Here is a 17,528-nt window from a genome sequence, read left to right as displayed (position 1 = left end):
CTCTAAGTTGCTGATGCTGCTGTCACCCAGTTGAAATTATCAAATAGTTCTGAGAATGCAGCAGTATTTTTAACTGATATTTAACTTGCCTGTAAATAATATATCAACTTTTTGCCAAGGAAAATTGTAAATAATTTCAAAATCATCTCAAATGGAATGATATTCTAAGTATGTCAATAACCGAAATTCTGGAAGAAAATTGTCCATGACTTTATTTCCAACTTTAAAATAGGCTACCAAAGGAACTCATTTATAACACTTAATGTTGAATGCTTTTAAGATGGTGGAAATCCATATAGTCATTGAATTTTTCTAAATCTAAATGGTTGCAGTGACTAAGTTGAAAAGGGCAATAGCTCTTTTTAGTTTGGGGTGGTTTTTAAAAAATATATATATAGGCTATTTCACTTGCAGTGGCTTTTGTGTTGAAGATGCTGAGTTGGTTCTTAAGAACACATTTTCTCTCTGCTTCAACTTACCTGCTTTCTTCAGCTTGCTGCTAAATGGCCTGGGTTTGATTTTTTGATAACTCAACATTTCTGAGAACTGAAATAATGTATATGATCTCTTTACAACTTAAATCTAGCTCATTTTTTAACCATATTGTAACAGAACACACAAATTACCTTGTGCTCTTGACAAGTAAATGAAAATTTTTCTCCTGGGTTGGCTTTATTCTGCAGGACTTGCCATCAACTACCCAACCAAAAGGACGACAGGTGAATAGATATCCTCTATAGAAACTTCTCTAAACTGAGCTGCTAATAGCCAATCCTTTATTAACCCTTTCCATCCCATAATGTCTGCATTTTGGACCATAACATTTGAGCGTTGAGAGCTTGTACCATTTCATTTTAACACATTACACGTGACTAATTCTCTATAAAGATTTGCTCCTCACATCTTTGTAGCTGTGATGGTTATTGTAATTTCAACCTGATAATTTTGACTTCAGCCCTGAAGGGTCTTATGTGCTGGCTCTAGGGTGGAAAAGAATTTTAAAGGTTATAAAATCCATAAAATTCTAAAAATAACCAAAAGATACATGCTGATGAACATTTTTAAACAATTTTCTGAAGTTGAAAGCTTTTTCTTAACATTTTGTATTTGCATGTGTATTCCTAAAAACCATTTACAGTTAAAAATAAGAGAAAGAGGATAAACATCCTGGCTTTACATCCTAATATACCTGCATTTGTTTAAATATGAATAGTTAAGTGCTGTCTAACACTACCAAGTAACTTTCAGATTGCCAGCACTTTTAAAATACGGGTTTAGGTGCAAATACAGAAACTCGTTAATTTTATAGGCTGGATTGCTAAAAATAAACAGAAAAAAAATTATACAATGGTTCCAAAGCCTTCAGGTTGGTTTTACAGTGACTTAAACATTAATATTCAAATTTAATTTCAAGAGATACTTTTTATGAAATTATTTCTTAAAATGTGGTGTTAAAAATAATTCAAATTGAATTCAGAATTGCATAAATTAGCACTTGATAAAATTCATCCACAGTTTAGTCCTAAGACTGTGTAACATCAGTTTATAGTACCTTATTTTAAAGCATTTAGAAATCATAAAATGCTGCCATATTATAACCCTTGGATGTTTTGCTAAGTAAATTCATATCCTAAAACTCAGAGCTTTGAACTAGACATATCCTGAAGTTCTGTGCCGATTCCAAGTGTTATGTTGGCAAAACTAGGGTTCAAATTTATTTTTCATTCTCTCAGAAGAATAAAACACAAGTATAAAGCCTAAATCCTTTTTTAACTGACTTTTTAAAAAATTGCTTGAGTTACATTTAAGTTTATTAGCAGTGTACCCACTGCCAGTTGTCATGTACACCTTGTTTTTCAAGACACCAGCCCAAAGTTCTTGCTAGTTTTATATAATATGCTGCTTTAGGGTTAAGACTTACCCTGACTGCTAGTCTTTATGACTCAAAGGCTGCCATGTTGTCATGACAACTTATCCATGACGTCAATATAACACCTATAGGTTTAAAAAGTGATAAGCATGCTTCTCTGTAATTACAGACCTATTCTGTAAAAAGTATTTATTTTAATTAATGAGTATTTTAAATGCTCCTTCCAAATAAAAACAGCAAAGTTTTGAACCCTTACACATCAAAGGCAGTACATTGTTTATAGTGGTGTAGAAAAGTCTTTTTTGTCGTATTTCCATGCATCATTTTTGCTTTCCCCATCTTCTGTCCTATTTGTACTTTAAGTGTTGGTGTGTGGTTATTAGATTAGTGCTTATTGTTTTCCTTCACATCACTATGGCCTCCTTTCTTACAAACTCCTATTTTATAGATCTATGTAAGAGCACAATTTGAATATGATCCAGCCAAGGATGACCTCATCCCCTGCAAAGAAGCTGGCATTCGATTCAGAGTTGGTGACATCATCCAAATTATTAGTAAGGATGATCACAACTGGTGGCAGGGTAAACTGGAAAACTCCAAAAATGGAACCGCAGGCCTCATCCCTTCTCCTGAACTTCAGGAATGGTATGCTTTTGTTGTTTTATGATAAAAATGAAACCCTGCCCTTCCAGTGTTCAACTTTATGTTATTTCATATTGCAAAATCTCTTTGATACATACCTTGCTTTGCTAGCCAGACAAAATCCAAAATCAGCCATCCAAGAATTCTGAGTCCTCTGCAGACGGCAGTTTTATGTACAAGCAAAAGAAGGCCTAGAGCAGTTGAGTTACAGGCCTGGGATCACAGGATCACACCAGCAGAGCCCTCCACTCTCATAAGCTGTCGCAATTCCTTTAGAGTGGCATTTTCTTACAAATATACCTCCTCCTTGCTCCTCTCTCATGCCCACAGGGCCCCATCACCAGCAAACAACCCACACGCCCTGATTCAGTATCACCCCACACGCCCTGATTCAGTATCACCCGGGCATTTTTTTTTTCACTCAGGGCATTTAAAAATAAAAATGTTTACTGCTGGAAGAGAGGCAGCCAGAAGCTTCTTTCTTTGCCTTACCATTCTTTAAAAATGCCTTTTATGAGCTAGGGATGTGGCTGTATGGTATAGAGCACTTGCCTGGCATGGAAAAGGCCCTGGGTTTCATCCCCAGCACCAAACAAAGAAAGGAAGGAGGAAGGCTCTGAAAGCAGGCTAATGTCAGACAAGGTTGTCAGACCCTGTTTTAACTGAGAAGAGACATGGATCAGTTTATATTTTAGTAAAATCTGTTTCTGCTATCATTGCTCTAGTTTGTGCAAATGATTTTTTTTTTAATGTTCATGGGTTTGTTGGTACTTGGGCAATTTCTACCAGAAATCTAGTTCAAAAGAAATAACCCAATGTCTGGGTTTTGTTTCATGTAACAAAAAATAACAACCATAAGCACAAAAAAATTTTTTTGAACTCAGTTAAAAGAAGCCAAAGTGCATAGACATTTTTAATTACTTGTTCACCCATTTTTCTCAATAATTAAGAACTTTCTCAACTGTGTGCAGTGATGCCCCTCTGTAATCCCAGCTTCTTGGAAGGCTTAGCATAAGTATTGTGAGTTCAAGGCCAGCCTCAGTAATTTAGCTGGACACTATCTCAAAATAAAAAGGACTAGGGATGTGGCTTCATGGGAGAGCACTTGCCTAGAATGTGTGAGGCCCTGGGATCAATCCCCAGTGTAGGAAAAAAAAGAGAGAGCTTTCTCAGTTATCTTAGTTAATCTCTTCTACTTGTTCGCCTCTTTCAGCTATCCCATGTTTCCCAAAAATATCCTTAAATTTAGAATGCTGGAGCTGATGAGGACTTCAGATGCCATCATTTTCCACATGAGGATACGTGGGCCCAGACAAGCAGCAGCCTTATTTCCATCTGGCCTTGTCTTTCACTCTGATCTTCAAGAAACAGTTTAGCATAAACCAGAGGAAAGCGATTCTAAATCACTTTGATGATGCTTCTGTTATGCTTTTAACAGAGATTTACATTCTACAAAATGTTTTCCTGAGTGTTGCCATATATTATGAACATTTATCAAAAATAATTATGTAGATCCCAAACCTCTTCTCCCTAATGAGATCATCTATTGAAAAAATCATGTCCCACTAATATCTAGAACTTGGAGTCCTCTGAAGGAATCCTGAGAAATGTCAGTGGAAAAAGCAGATTTGCTTCCTTTTTCCCATAATGGTGGACTAGGTTATTTGGATTAATCTTCCTGCTGAAAAAAAAAATGAAAAGTGCTGCAGAAAATATGTTTTTTAAAAAGGTCTTGAACGCACTGAATAGTTGAAAAGGTACTAGAGAACTCAGTGAACAATTTTTTCTATGAAAGCTTTTAATCAGAATGATAAGCAGAAATTTGAAATGCCCAAATTGGTGCATTTTCCCAGGAGGGGCATTTGCCCTTACTGAACACTTCTTTGCCAGAGGACCAAGGTTAAGCCCTGCAGCCTAAACAAGTTGAGGAATCTGTTAAGAGACCCTCCCCCACAGTATTAGGACTATAAAAGGTGATACCTCCAAGTTAAAAGTAAACAGCAGAGCCTTACTCCTCTTTGACCAGGGGACTATAGAGATGGCTGCTTTATCACTGAGCAAAGCAAAAGGCGAAAGTAAAGAGGAAACAAACTCCCCTGAAAAAATTGTGGCCACCAGTCCACCTTGAATGAATTCAGACCAAGGTGTATCTAGTCTGGGACAGCCAGGGAAACCCAAGCCATGTATTTGGTTTGAAGTTTCCATTTTCCTTATTAATAGTCCCACATATCTGATATAAACAAAAAGAAAGTCTCTTTAAAAAGAACACTTTCATCTTAACCCCACAACTTCATCCTAACACCCTACATTAACTTTTTCCAGGGCAGTGACTGGCAAGTCCAAATCACCAAGCACACAAGGAAACAAGCAAGACCCAAAAGAAATGACAGTAAAGACAAACTCAAACCCATTTGGTATATTGAATTAGAAGACAAATATTTTAAAATCAGCATTACCAAGTTTTAAAATATTCAACAATGAGCTTGAAAAAAATCATCTCTAGGGAACAGAAAAAATATAAATGACATGACATATTTGAAAAAGAACCAAAAGAACTTTCAAGGGGGGTGGAGTATATAGTAACAATATTAAAATCTCAGGACCACACATCTATTAGAATGACTTTAAAATGTTCCACCACGTGAATGGCTAAAAAAGTGATGACACAGTCGTACAAATGAAATGCCACCCAGTATAAAAAGGAATAAACCATTGATACAATAGTAGGGATGAAACTCAAAAGTATTCTACTGAGCAAAAGAATCCAGGCAAAAAAGAGGACATTCTATATGATTCCATTTACATAACCTTTTGGAGAATGTAAACTAATCTATAGAAATAATGGTTGCCTAGCACATAGGGAGGGGATGGAGAGAAGAAGGGATTTCAGAGGAGCCTGCCACAATTCCAGGGGTAATGAAAATGTTCATCTTGATTGCAATGATGGTTTCATGGGATCTATACATAACATCAAAAACTGATGAAATTGTCCATTTTAAATATGTTCAGTTTTGAAAAATTAATGAACTAAATTAAAGTTGTAAAATTTAATAGGAAGGAGATAGGAACTCTGACCAGGATGATGAGGAAAAAACCCACTGGATGGTATGTCCCTTAAGATCTGATTAGGACTTTAGGGGATACAGGAAGCCATTCTTGAGTGGCTCAAGAGAAAAAGCAGCTTCCCTCTATTGAGAAAGGGAATTGGGCTCTAAAATGTCAGTATGCATGAAATACTTACCAGAAAGATTTGAAACAATATCATCAGCCAGACCTAGAAGTTTTATTCAAATGTATTGCTACCAAGTCACATTTTTCACATCTGCTAGATGAAAAATCAAAATTTTTTGACCCAAATGTCCTGCTGTAGTCACATCAATCTAGGTCTTTAGTATGTTTGGGTCTCTGAATCAGTCATCTCTACCCTTGCCTATGAACAAAGGTACCAATAAAATTAACAGGTATATCACATATTTTTTTTCTGAATGGCATTCCCCTATATGAAACTTTTAAAAGTCATTCTAACAGGTGTGTGGCCACTGAGATTTTAATTCTGATAATAAAGTTGACATCAGTCACAAAGTTATATTTGAAATTTCCCTCCACGTTGACCTTAACCCTAACACAGTTTCTGTGCACTGATTGAGCTAAAGAATTGCCATTGGTTTCCTGAGTGGCTGGTAAAAAGTCACTTTCATTCCTCTATCATACCACACATGACCACACCAACAACTTTTACTGGGAACTTGTTATTGTAAGATACTGTGTACTTGATAACATAGGCTTCACAAGGTCAAGGGTTGTCTTTTTTTAACTTGTCAAAAAAATCCTTAATTCTGTTCATGTTTCCAATAACCTTGTGCCTCAGAGAAGCTATAATTAATTGAGACTATTGTATATTTTGACTTGAGCCAGAAGAATCTCCAAAGTGAAGATCTTATCAGCCTCCTCTGTATGCCACAAAGGTAGTATGTGGAGATTGGCTGTGATGCTATCACTGATAGGTCACAGTGTTTCCCAGTAAATGTCTTCTCCCTAAACAAAAATAAATAAAAACCTCAGTGAACAAGAAAGGCTAAGAGGCATGGAGAAAAATATCTTTAAGAAAATAGAGAAGAATACCTCCCAACTCATTTTATGATGCTATTATTACCCCAAAACCAAAATTAAATAAAGGCAGTTCAAAAAAACTACATCCCAGCCAGGCGTGGTGGCACAGACCTATGCAGCCCAGGAGGCTGAGGGCAGGAGGATCACAAGTTCAAAACCAGCCTCAGAAACTAAACAAGTCTCTAAGCAACTTAGTGAGACCCTGTCTCAAAAAAAAAGGGCTACGTATGTTGCTCAGTGATAAAGCACCCCTGAGTTTAATCCCCAGTACAGAAAGAAAGAATACCAGTATTCAACATGAACACACATACAGTTCTCAACAAAATATTAGCAAGTTGAGTCCAGCAATATATAAAAAGGACAAAGCATCATGACCCAGTGGAATTTATACTGGGAGTAAATGGCTGTTTTGACATTTGAAAACCAATCAGCCTGATCCACCTATTGACAGACTAAAGAAAAGAATCCATGTGGTCATATCAATAGATAGAGAAAAAATTTTTGATAAAATTCAACACTCAATCCTGATTAAAACTCCCACAAACCATGAATTCAAGGGGACCTCCTTAACCTGATATAGGACATCTACAGGAAATCCACAATAAACATTATTGGAAAAGGAAAAATTTTGCAGATCTTGTGATTCATAGAAAGTCAAAGGAATCTATAGATAAACAATTAGAATTAATATGAGACAGTTCAGCAAGTTTGCTGATACAAAATCAATATTTTAAAAATTGATTCTAGGAAGGAACTGTGAAATAAAACTGACCAAATTATGTCATGTACATGTATGAATATATCACAGTAAGTTTCACTTTAATGTATAACTATAATACACTAACTTTAAAATAAATAAATAAGTAGAAGTCCAGTAGAGTAGTTTAAAGGGGGGATCATGGGGAGGGAGGCTGGGAGGGAAAGAGTAAGTACTAAGGATTAAAATGGAGCAAATTATGTTGCATGCATCTATGAATATGTCAAAATAAACCCCATTGTTGTATATAATTAACTAATAAAAACACTTAAAATTTAAAAATCAATTCCACTTCTATTTACCAGTCACAAACAGAAAGTAAAACTTTTAAATGATCCCATATATAATACCACCTGCAACACCATGATGCTCTAAAAAAAATTGACCCTGAATCTGATTAAGTCTCTAGATTAGTTACCCATTCGCAAGAAATGAAAATGGTAAAGGAGCATACTTAAGATATCACAGAGATAAAATTTAAAAAATCAAATAAGTTATGAGTAATAATTGTTGAAGTTGTACTGTATGTATCTGAGGTTCATTTCATTATATTCTCATATGTGTTTGAAATTTTCATCATTACAAAGTAGTTTTTAAATACCATTTACAATGCCTTGTTTGTTTGTTTAAATCAGTAAACCTGGAAACAAATCTGACAAAGGTATTCGAGAAATTTATAGAAAAAAATTATAAAATGTATTGAAACATTAAGGAAAACAGAAAGACATATTGTGTTCATGAACTGAAAGATTCAATATTGTAGAAAATCTATTCCTCCCATATTGATTTTATGGATTCAGTGCAACCTCAGCCAAAATCCCAACAGTTTTGAAATTGACAATCTAACTTTTAAAGTTTACATGGAAATACATTTGTTAAGGAGTAACCAAGATGTTCTTGAAGAATGAGTAAGGATGTCTTGCTCCATTAGATTCTAAGACTACTTATAAAGCTTTAGTAGTTAAGATAATCAGGTATTGTGGGGCATGGTGGTGCACGCCTGTAATCTCAGCGGCTCAGGAGGCTGAGGCAGAAGGATCCAAGTTCAAAGCCAGCTTCAGCGACTTAGCAAGGCCCTAAGCAACTTAGTGAGACTCTGTCTCAAAATAAAAATAAAAAGGGCCAAGGATATGGCTCAGTGTTTAAGCACCCTTGGGTTTAATCCCTGGTACAAAAATAAAATTTAAATACAATCCAGTGTAAATTTAAGGATGCTCCAATAGACCAGATGAAAAGAATATAGAACCCCCAAACACTCCCATACACAAATGGGCACTTGATATATGACAGAAATAGCATTGCAAAGCAGTCTGAAATGGACAGACTTTTCAGTAAGTTGTGCTGGGATAATTGGGTATCTGTTAGGGAGAAAAAGAAGAAAGAAACTAGACCCCTACTTCACATAAACAGCAAAACTCAGTTCCTTTACATTAAAAACCAAATCATGAAAAATAAAACTATAAACTTTGAGAGGGTAATATTGGAAAATATCTTCAAAGACTAGGAAGGATTTCTTAAAATATCAAAAATACTTCTCATTAAAGGAAAGATTGATACATTTAACTAAATTAAAGCTAATAATATGTGTTCATTAGAAGATACCATAAAAAAATAAGCAATCCATAGAGTAGAAGAAGGTATCTGCAATGCGTAGAACTAACAAAGGTATAATATCCAAATCAGGAAAATAATCAAGACATTTAAGCAGACACTTTACAAAAGAAGAAATCCAGGGGTGCTAAGTCTCGTTACTAATCAGATATATGTAAACTAAAACACAGTGGTATTATATTGCTTATCCACCATGATGATAGAATTAAAGACTAATAATACCAAATATTTCCAAGGAAGTAGAACAGTAGGAACTCTCATACACTGCTGGTGGGAGTGTACATCAGTACAACCCCACTGGAAAATAACATCACATTTACAATAGTACCATATGGCATTCTGATAGTGATTTTGGATTTTCCTTATATATAACTCATTCAGGGACTCCTGATTGATCCATAAGTAAAATCATTAAGAGAGTAAAATCTATGGCAACATCCTAAAAAAAAAAGGCAAGTATCTGCATAGACTAAACCTAAGCCTATGTTACCAATGCTGCATACTATAATCAAGTAAACCAAAATTATAATTTTCTGCTTATAATTATAACAATTTAATTATAACACTTTTTTTTCTATCTTGGACTAAGCCTGGTCATGCAGGCTGGGCTCAATTATGCATACCTGTAATCCCAGGGACTTCACTTGGGAGACTGAGGCAGGAGGATCACAAGTTTAAAAGCCAGCATCAGCAACTTAGCAAGGCCCTAAGCATCTTAGCCAGACCCTGTCTTAAAATAAAAAATAAAAGGGTCTGGGGATGTAGATCAGTGGTACAGCACTCCTAGGTTCAGTCCCTGGTACTGCAAAAAGAAAAAAAAGAATTGTCATGTAGTAGTAATACTATTTACTAAACATCTACTGTGTGCCTGGCACTGAGGTAGGGACATTTACCTTTTGTCTTCTAATTCTTTATAACAGCCTCTGAGAGACTCCAAGAGATTAAAGACCTTACTGATAGAATGTTCTGGCTGAGGTCATGGGCTTGGGTGCCAGACTCTCCCTACTTTGACAGGATGTGAAGTAAAGTTACAATCTAGCTGTGTAATTTCGGGCAAATTGCTTAGCCTCTCAATCCTTCAATATCTCTTCATCTGTAGAATGGTGACACAATTCTGTTTGTCATTAGAAAGATTGAGTTAATATATGTAAAATTCCTAGAAAAGTGCCTAACACTAAGTACTCAATACCAGCTAATGAGTGGCAAAGCCAGGATTCAAAAGAGGCCTGTCTCTACTCAAAATCCCATGATCATTCTCATAGCCACAAGTTTAAGTTTCTGATCTGTGTTATCAGTGATGTATGTTCAAGAAATGCAATGCCATTTTAACATAAGCCTATGCTGTTTAAACATTTCTAAGGAATCATCATGCAAACCAAAAAGCAGTCTTTTGTGAGTGATTTGAAAGACTGCAATGAGTGTGTTCATGCTTTTTCATGTAAACTCTTCAAATGAATCATCTTTCTCTTTTATACATTAATATATATTAATGTATACATTAATTTTGGTGGGTTTTTCCCCCTCCTTTGTGTACTAGGCGAGTAGCTTGCATTGCAATGGAGAAGACCAAACAGGAGCAGCAGGCCAGCTGTACTTGGTTTGGCAAGAAAAAGAAGCAGTACAAAGATAAATATTTGGCAAAGCACAATGCAGGTAGGGAAAAGTACATCGGTTCCTGAGGCTGGGTTAAACATCTCCAAGACCAATGTAGATGTAACATTTCCATTTGGTCTTCAGAGTTTATCCAAAACATTCCACCCTGTGAGACTGTCACCAACTTGCAAAACCATGAAGAAAACTCTGCCTCCGATTAATATATTGGTGATTAACAATATATTTTACAAAGCTGTACTTTATTGGATAGAAATGCTATTGGGAAATACTGTATTCGGGGATGTCAACAAGTTAAGTCCTCCCCTGAGAAATGGGAGCTTGAGAGTTTACCAAGACCCCAGGATTCTTACCTCCCTTGACCTTGAGCAAATAACCCTCCGTCTTGGCTTCCTCCCTGGTGCTTGGACATGGCCCCATGACAGATATCTAAGGGCAAAGGTGCATGCACAAGCTGTGCTGCAAAAGGTTCAGTGCTTGGTTTGAAAGGGCGCAGATGACATTGGTACTAACTTGGTTTAGTCCGTTTCTGTGAGTAGTCTTCTCCTTCATGGCGTTTCCAAGCTCCCAAAAAATCAAAGACATTTTATCTTGGCCTTCCCTTCATAGTTTGTTTGTCTATATGGAAGCTTGTGTGCAACGTAAGTCAAAATGTTCACTTGTTTTGTTAAAAACTGAAATGAATACCAAGAAAGCATGATCTGTTATTGCAAGAGAATGCCCAGAAGACTCGTAGGATGTAGCTTAAGTGAAAAGAAAATACATAATGATACAGTTATTTTCAGTGATTCCTTAAAATGACTCCTTTTGTAAGGAACTTTTTCTGAGGAATTAAGAGCCCTGACACTGGCATTAGATGGGTTCCCAAGGTTTCAGAAAGAACTCCAAAAATCAAATGTGACCCAAAAACATCAAGCAAATCCAAACACACATACTCAATCCAACAACATAATATAATTAATTGGACAAATATGAAAAGCTTCTTTCTCTGTAGAATGTTCTAACATTCACTAGGAAAAAATATTTAAGAATTCTCAATTTTCATTTCTGAATCAGAAATTAAAATAAACATTTTGAAATGCTGTATGGTACAATATGAATGTGAGTGGCCACATAGTTTTAAGTTCAAATGGTAGTGTTATAAGGGAAGTCCTTCTTTCCGGATTAATTACATTGTACCACATTTTTATTTCTGATAAAATGTATCTTTTATTTCTGATTATATACTACTACAGAGCACTCCTCTCATAATGACTTTTTGTTTTGTTTTATAAAGAGAAGAAATACTTAAAGCAGACTAGTTAAATGCAGTCTAGCCACTATTAATTGCAAATTCTCAAGTAGTATGCTTTGAAAAAATGCAATGCAGTATCAGCAGAGTGTTGCTCAACCTAAGATGTCAGCAGTTTTTTGCCAATTATCTTAATTTGAAAAATTTAAATATTAAACGACACATAGACATAGATGGCATTGAAATTAATTTAAACCTAGAAAACAACAAAGAAATGGCTGGTTAAGGCTGTCAGTGCATTATTAGTTTTATACTGTACTAATGGAGGGCCCATAGACATGAGTGTTCAATTTGCCAATATTCTTTAATTCAGCTATGAGGAAAGATAAGTAAGTCCATTGAAAAACTAGATCTTTCTAAATGATGATAAAGAATTAACCCAATCAATCATGCATTAAAGAATTTTGCCAGAGAATCAGCATCCAATCTGGCAGCCAGTATTTTCTGTGGTTCACTTTTTCTGTTCTTTGAGCACCGGGACATCACTAGTCTCTTCTTGTTGTCTTAATTCTCTGATTCCTAACTGATGGAGCACACTGGTCCTGCAAATACATGTGTAAGCTTAATAGGCAGCCTGAGATAGGACCAGAAATCAGCACACCTGAGTAACCATGGGACTCAGGCAAATCACTTATGCTTATAATCCCAGCAGCTGGGGAGGCTGAGGCAGGAGGATCAGGAGTTCAAGGCCAGCCTCGGCAATTCAGTGAGACCCTGTCTCTAGATAAGATATTTTTTTTAAAAAATGGCTGGGGTGGGGGCTGGGGTTGTGTCTCAGCGGTAGAGCACTAACCTAGCACATGCGAGGCTCTGGGTTCAATCCTCAGCACCACATAAAAAAAATAAATATTTTTTTAAAAAAAGTATTGTGTTCAACTACAAAAAAAAAAAATGGCTGGGGGTGTGGCTCAGTGGTTGAACGCCCCTCCAGGTTCATTCCCCAGTACCAAAAAACAAACAAGGGAATTCAGCTAATCAATCAAGACAATCTTTTTCTAATTCTCAAATTCAGTGTTCTTTCACCACGTGGCCCGCCAGATGGGTATCATTTAAGGAAGCTTAGTACTCTATCCCACAGCAGGTTTTGGCTCTCTGGTAGATCATTGCCTGTCAAGGTTGAAAGATTTCACCCTTGATACAGAAGGCAGGAGCCTAATGGGTAGAACAGAAGTGGTTTTTCCTCTGTCTTTACATCTGTCCCAAACCATTGACCTATCTAAGTTCTTGGAAACTCAAAATGAAGATAAAGCGAGGGCAAGTGGGGATGGGGACCTACTTCAACCACTTATTTGTTATCTTCAGTGTTTTCCTAACTAAGGATCTCTTCTGAGCATCAAAGCGGAATCAATCCCTTGCTTAAGTGAGTGTTCTGCCTGTCAGTACTTTTCTCTGCATGTGAACCCTCTTGGGAAAAGAAGTCTGAGCTCCTTAGAAGATTCTTGCAGAGCTCCTTAAACAATACTTTTCTCTAATGGCATAGAAATCAGCACGGGAAGGGGGATTATTTTTTGCCTTCTGAGCCATTTAGAGCATTTGTTCTTATATTGTGATCTACTGTCCTCTAGCAGTGTGAGAAATCTCTCTGAGTGTCACAGAAGCTAGACCTGTGTAAGCTTTTTGCTAAACTATGACATATTACTGCTTTCACCTCTAATATGAAATGATAATTGACCTTTAAGTGCCAATAAAATGTAGACCAAGGGGTGGGGGAGTTTCTTTGTGTTTAGGTTTATCTGTGATTCTCTAGTCAGAATATCATTGTTAGGGTTCTCTCACCTGCAAAATAATCTGTCAAGCTCTCCTTTCAGTTTCTCTGGTCAGGAGAAATGGTCAGCTATTTTCCTGCACTTTCTGGATTATTCTGCCTGACAAAGCCTAGCGTTTCTTTCTGTTACCAGTTCTTTAGATTTCTTCTGCTTCACCAACCAACTCTTCCATTTCCTGAGGGATTGCTATTACTCTACAAGAGATCAGATTGTTAGGAAGGGAATTTGGGCATCTTATCAGCTCTTCTGCTTTTAGCCATAATGAAATTTCATCCTAACATTCAGAATTGCCCTAAAAGAGTGAGAAGCAAATACTATTGACCTCCATTAGTAAGGCAGATACATAGAAACATCAAAAAATTGGAAATATCATAATCTTTCATACTGAAAACGAGCCAGATGGGCTCATGGGCACACATCAAACTATATTTGCAGAGGATTTTTCTGGCTTTTTCAGAAATTGAATGAAACACAATATGCCCTTTGTTCTTCCTGTAGTACTTAGCAAATAAGAGCAGTATGTTTTGTTTCATAATCCGCATGTTTGAGAATTGATCATATATCGACAGCAAGAGCCAAACCTTATCATCAAATTTTGAAATTGTTTATATTTGTGGTAAAAATAAAGGATTCAGACTGTCAGTAGATAAAACTTATGGAAACAATAATACCAGAATTATTTCCATTTCTGTCACTAGGAAATTCTACTATTTAGTTAAAGCCAAATTCTGCTCATCTGTGTGGCCTACATCTCACATCATAAAGTGGCAGCCTATTTGTTAGTCAACTTGAACCCATAAATAAGTTTTGTCTCTCACACACACAGTGTTTAAAACAATTTTATAAGTTATCACATTTGAAAGTCAGATTATTCAATATAAAACTCTGGATTTAGACTTCCCTTGGAATGCAGAACAGTGAGCTACTTCCTTTCTTAAGGACTCTGGGCCGTCAATGGCCCTTTTGGATGGACACTTACTCTCCAGCACCCACCAACCCCACAATCCCCTGTTTTTGTGTCTGGCCCATTTCATTTAACCACATTAGTTTCCTGGCCACTGCAGGCATTCGAGTGTACACTCCATGGCCTGATGCAACCAGTATGCAATGCCCTTTTTTAACTGGAGATTTGTATAGTCTTTGAAGATATCTGCAGCTTTTCAAACTGAGACAAGGATTCAATGCTAACAGCTTTTTTTTATGGAAAAGATTCAACTGGAAAGTAATTACCAGAAACTTAAAAAGAAGTGTCTGGAATGTTGAGTAACCTACCAGGAAATCAGAGAAATATAAGCAAACTATGCCAGAAAGTATTTCTGAATCCTTGGGAAAAAAAATTTGATTATGGTATGTGTAGTGTTTATAGCAAATACATTTTCTGCAACACGTAAAGATTTTTAGCCACATACATTCAGTGCAAAAAGCACTGTCGTGCTGCTAGAATTGCACTCTTGAGGCATTGAGATTCCCACCCCTAAAACTTCCAGAAGTAAATTTTGGATCAAGTTACTAATGTGAACTCTTTTTAAAATTACAAAGTCTTCACGTCAAGTACAGTAGCTTGCACCTGTAATCCCAGCAACTCTGGAGGCTAAGGCAAAAAGATCACAACTTCAAGGCCAGCCTCAGCAAATTAGGGAGACCCTGTTGCAAAATAAGCACTAAAAAGGGCCGAGGATATAGCTTAATGGTAGAGTGTCCCTGGGTTCAATCACTAGTACAAAGGAAGGAAGGAAGGAAGAAAGCCCTCATTCATTCATTTTTAAGTGACAGATCCCTGAGCCAGTGATATTTGAATATCCTAAAATGTGCTATTATATACATATATATGAACTGAGAGCATCTCTACAATACCATTCATAAGCATGTTTAAATTATGCTTAGTGTTACAAATTACTACTGTTTACTTTTAAAAGTAAAAGTACTTTACTTTTATGCTTTTTGTTTTCTTGAGTACATAGAACTCTAAAGACAAAATAGTGGCCTCTGGCCTTGCCACCCTAGTGCATTATTTTTAATACTGAAAGTATTAAAAATAATAATAATGATGATGATGGAAATATTACTCAGCAGACAATAGGTATAAAAAATGATGCCATAAGCACTCCTGCTTTCATTTTGCAGCTCTCATCACTCCATTACCACTGCAGCTCAGTGGTAGAGCACTTTCCTAGCATGTGCTAGGGTTCCATCCCTAGAGCTGGCAAAAATTAATAATAATAGTAATAGGCACGCACGATTAGAAATTACAAACAGTACAGGAAGGTGCAAAACGAAAAACAAAAGACTTCCACACCTACACTCTCTAAAAAGAGTGTCTTGTAAATTCCCATGTAAAATTTCAACCCCAGATGCTAGTATGTGAAATCCACTGGCTTTTATATAAGGATATGATTAAATTTTTATTAAAATGAGTTTGTTTCTTAATGTGACTGATTTGCCTTGTGTTTAGAATATTGCATGATAAAGTTTATTTTGTGCATATTATACTTTTATTTTACTAATATATGAAAAGCCATATTTCAATGACCCCTGTACATTTTTCATGCTGTCTCACTCCCAATGGCCTCTGTGCATGTAAGTAACCTGTTGAATGACTATGCCTCTGTGTTTTTGGTGGTTTCATTTTTTTTTTCAATCAACAAGCAACTTAAAACCTTTAAAAGTTCAATCTTTAAGTACGCTCCTAATATTCCTTGTATCTCTTATGTTTCAATATCCTTTCTTATTGCTTTGCAACCCTATGACCACGTGATGATTTCATTTAGAGCAAAGTAACCCCTTCATGTTACTCGTTCATGGTTAAGATGCTGATGTTTAACCTATCTGTTCATTTCGTGGTGTTGATTGTTGATATCTAACACATTCTTGCGTGTTTTTAAAAACTGACATCTTAATCCAGTAGGACCAGAGTCAGGGCTCTGTAGAGGGAGGGGATGTGTTTACCATTCAGAATGCTTGTGTCATCATCATCTTGATCTTTCATGAGAGACTTGATTCTTTTTACACACTAAAACATATCAGCTGGGCATGGTGGCACATGCCTGTCGTCCCAGCAGCTTGGGAGCCTGAGGCAGGAGGATTGCAAGTTCAAGGCCAGCCTCAGCAACTTAGCGAGGCCCTAAGCAACTTAGGTGAGACCCTGTCTCGAAATAAAAAATAAAAAGGGCTGGGGATGTAGCTCAGTGGTTAAGTGTCCCTGGGCTCAATCCACAGTACCTAAATAAATAAATAAATCAGCCAATTGATGTACTTGTTCCACAAGCATGCTTTTTCTTGATGGAAATATTACTCAGCAGACAATAGGTACACAAAATGATGCCATAAGCACTCCTGCTTTTATTTTGCAGCTCTCATCACTCCATCACCACTGCAGCATTACTAGCTAGCTCTGCCACAGAGAGCCTCATGTTCATTTTAATTTTGGGAGCGTGCCATTTCAAACACAGAAAACATGTCGTCGTTTTTAGCTGCTGCTAGGGAATATGCTCTAAAGATTTGCAGTCAACCTTTATGAAATCCAGTTATGGAACAAAAACAAATGCACAAGTACCCATTAATATGCACTAATGCTTTATTAACATATTTCTTTTTATATATATTTTGAGAATCATGCTTTTTGTTCATTTGTTTGTTTCTGATCTATTGCATTCCAGGGTATCTTATTTTGCATTGTGAGGTTCTTTGCTACTGAGCTGATACAATCATTTAGCCACATTGTTTCAGGGAGCAGATACCTTCTTAATGATGAACCTAAGCATCCCAGATTCCTTTATGGCAATGTGAAATCGATTTTATTAAATTTACTTCAACCCCTCTAAAATCCAGGGCTAGAAACTGGGCATGGTGGCACATGCCTGTAACCCCAGT

At 36.5% G+C, this 17,528-nt stretch overlaps 2 protein-coding genes across 10 annotated transcripts in view; one reads left to right on the top strand and one right to left on the bottom strand.

Annotated features, from left to right (window-relative positions):
• CASK (calcium/calmodulin dependent serine protein kinase) overlaps positions 1-17,528 on the top strand; it is a 385,036-nt gene that overhangs the window by 348,829 nt on the left and 18,679 nt on the right. For 6 of the 9 annotated variants that reach the window (XM_081276356.1, XM_081276355.1, XM_081276350.1 and 3 more), the window contains 3 exons: positions 684-719; positions 2,319-2,515; positions 10,528-10,643. In XM_081276356.1, coding sequence (XP_081132482.1) covers positions 684-719; positions 2,319-2,515; positions 10,528-10,643 — 349 coding nt within the window. The remainder of the gene's footprint in view (positions 1-683; positions 720-2,318; positions 2,516-10,527; positions 10,644-17,528) is intronic. The other 3 variants (XM_081276357.1, XM_081276354.1, XM_081276352.1) reach the window with 1 other exon arrangement.
• NYX (nyctalopin) overlaps positions 6,432-17,528 on the bottom strand; it is a gene marked incomplete at its 5' end in the record, with an annotated part of 73,881 nt that continues 62,784 nt past the window's right edge. Inside the window, one exon of the mRNA XM_081276364.1 lies at positions 6,432-6,543. Coding sequence (XP_081132490.1) covers positions 6,507-6,543 — 37 coding nt within the window. The 3' untranslated portion in view covers positions 6,432-6,506. The remainder of the gene's footprint in view (positions 6,544-17,528) is intronic.

Source organism: Spermophilus citellus (assembly GCF_964194105.1).
Source record: "Spermophilus citellus genome assembly, chromosome: X".
Classification (NCBI taxonomy): Eukaryota; Metazoa; Chordata; class Mammalia; order Rodentia; family Sciuridae; genus Spermophilus; species Spermophilus citellus.
This window is presented reverse-complemented; position numbering and strand designations above follow the sequence as displayed.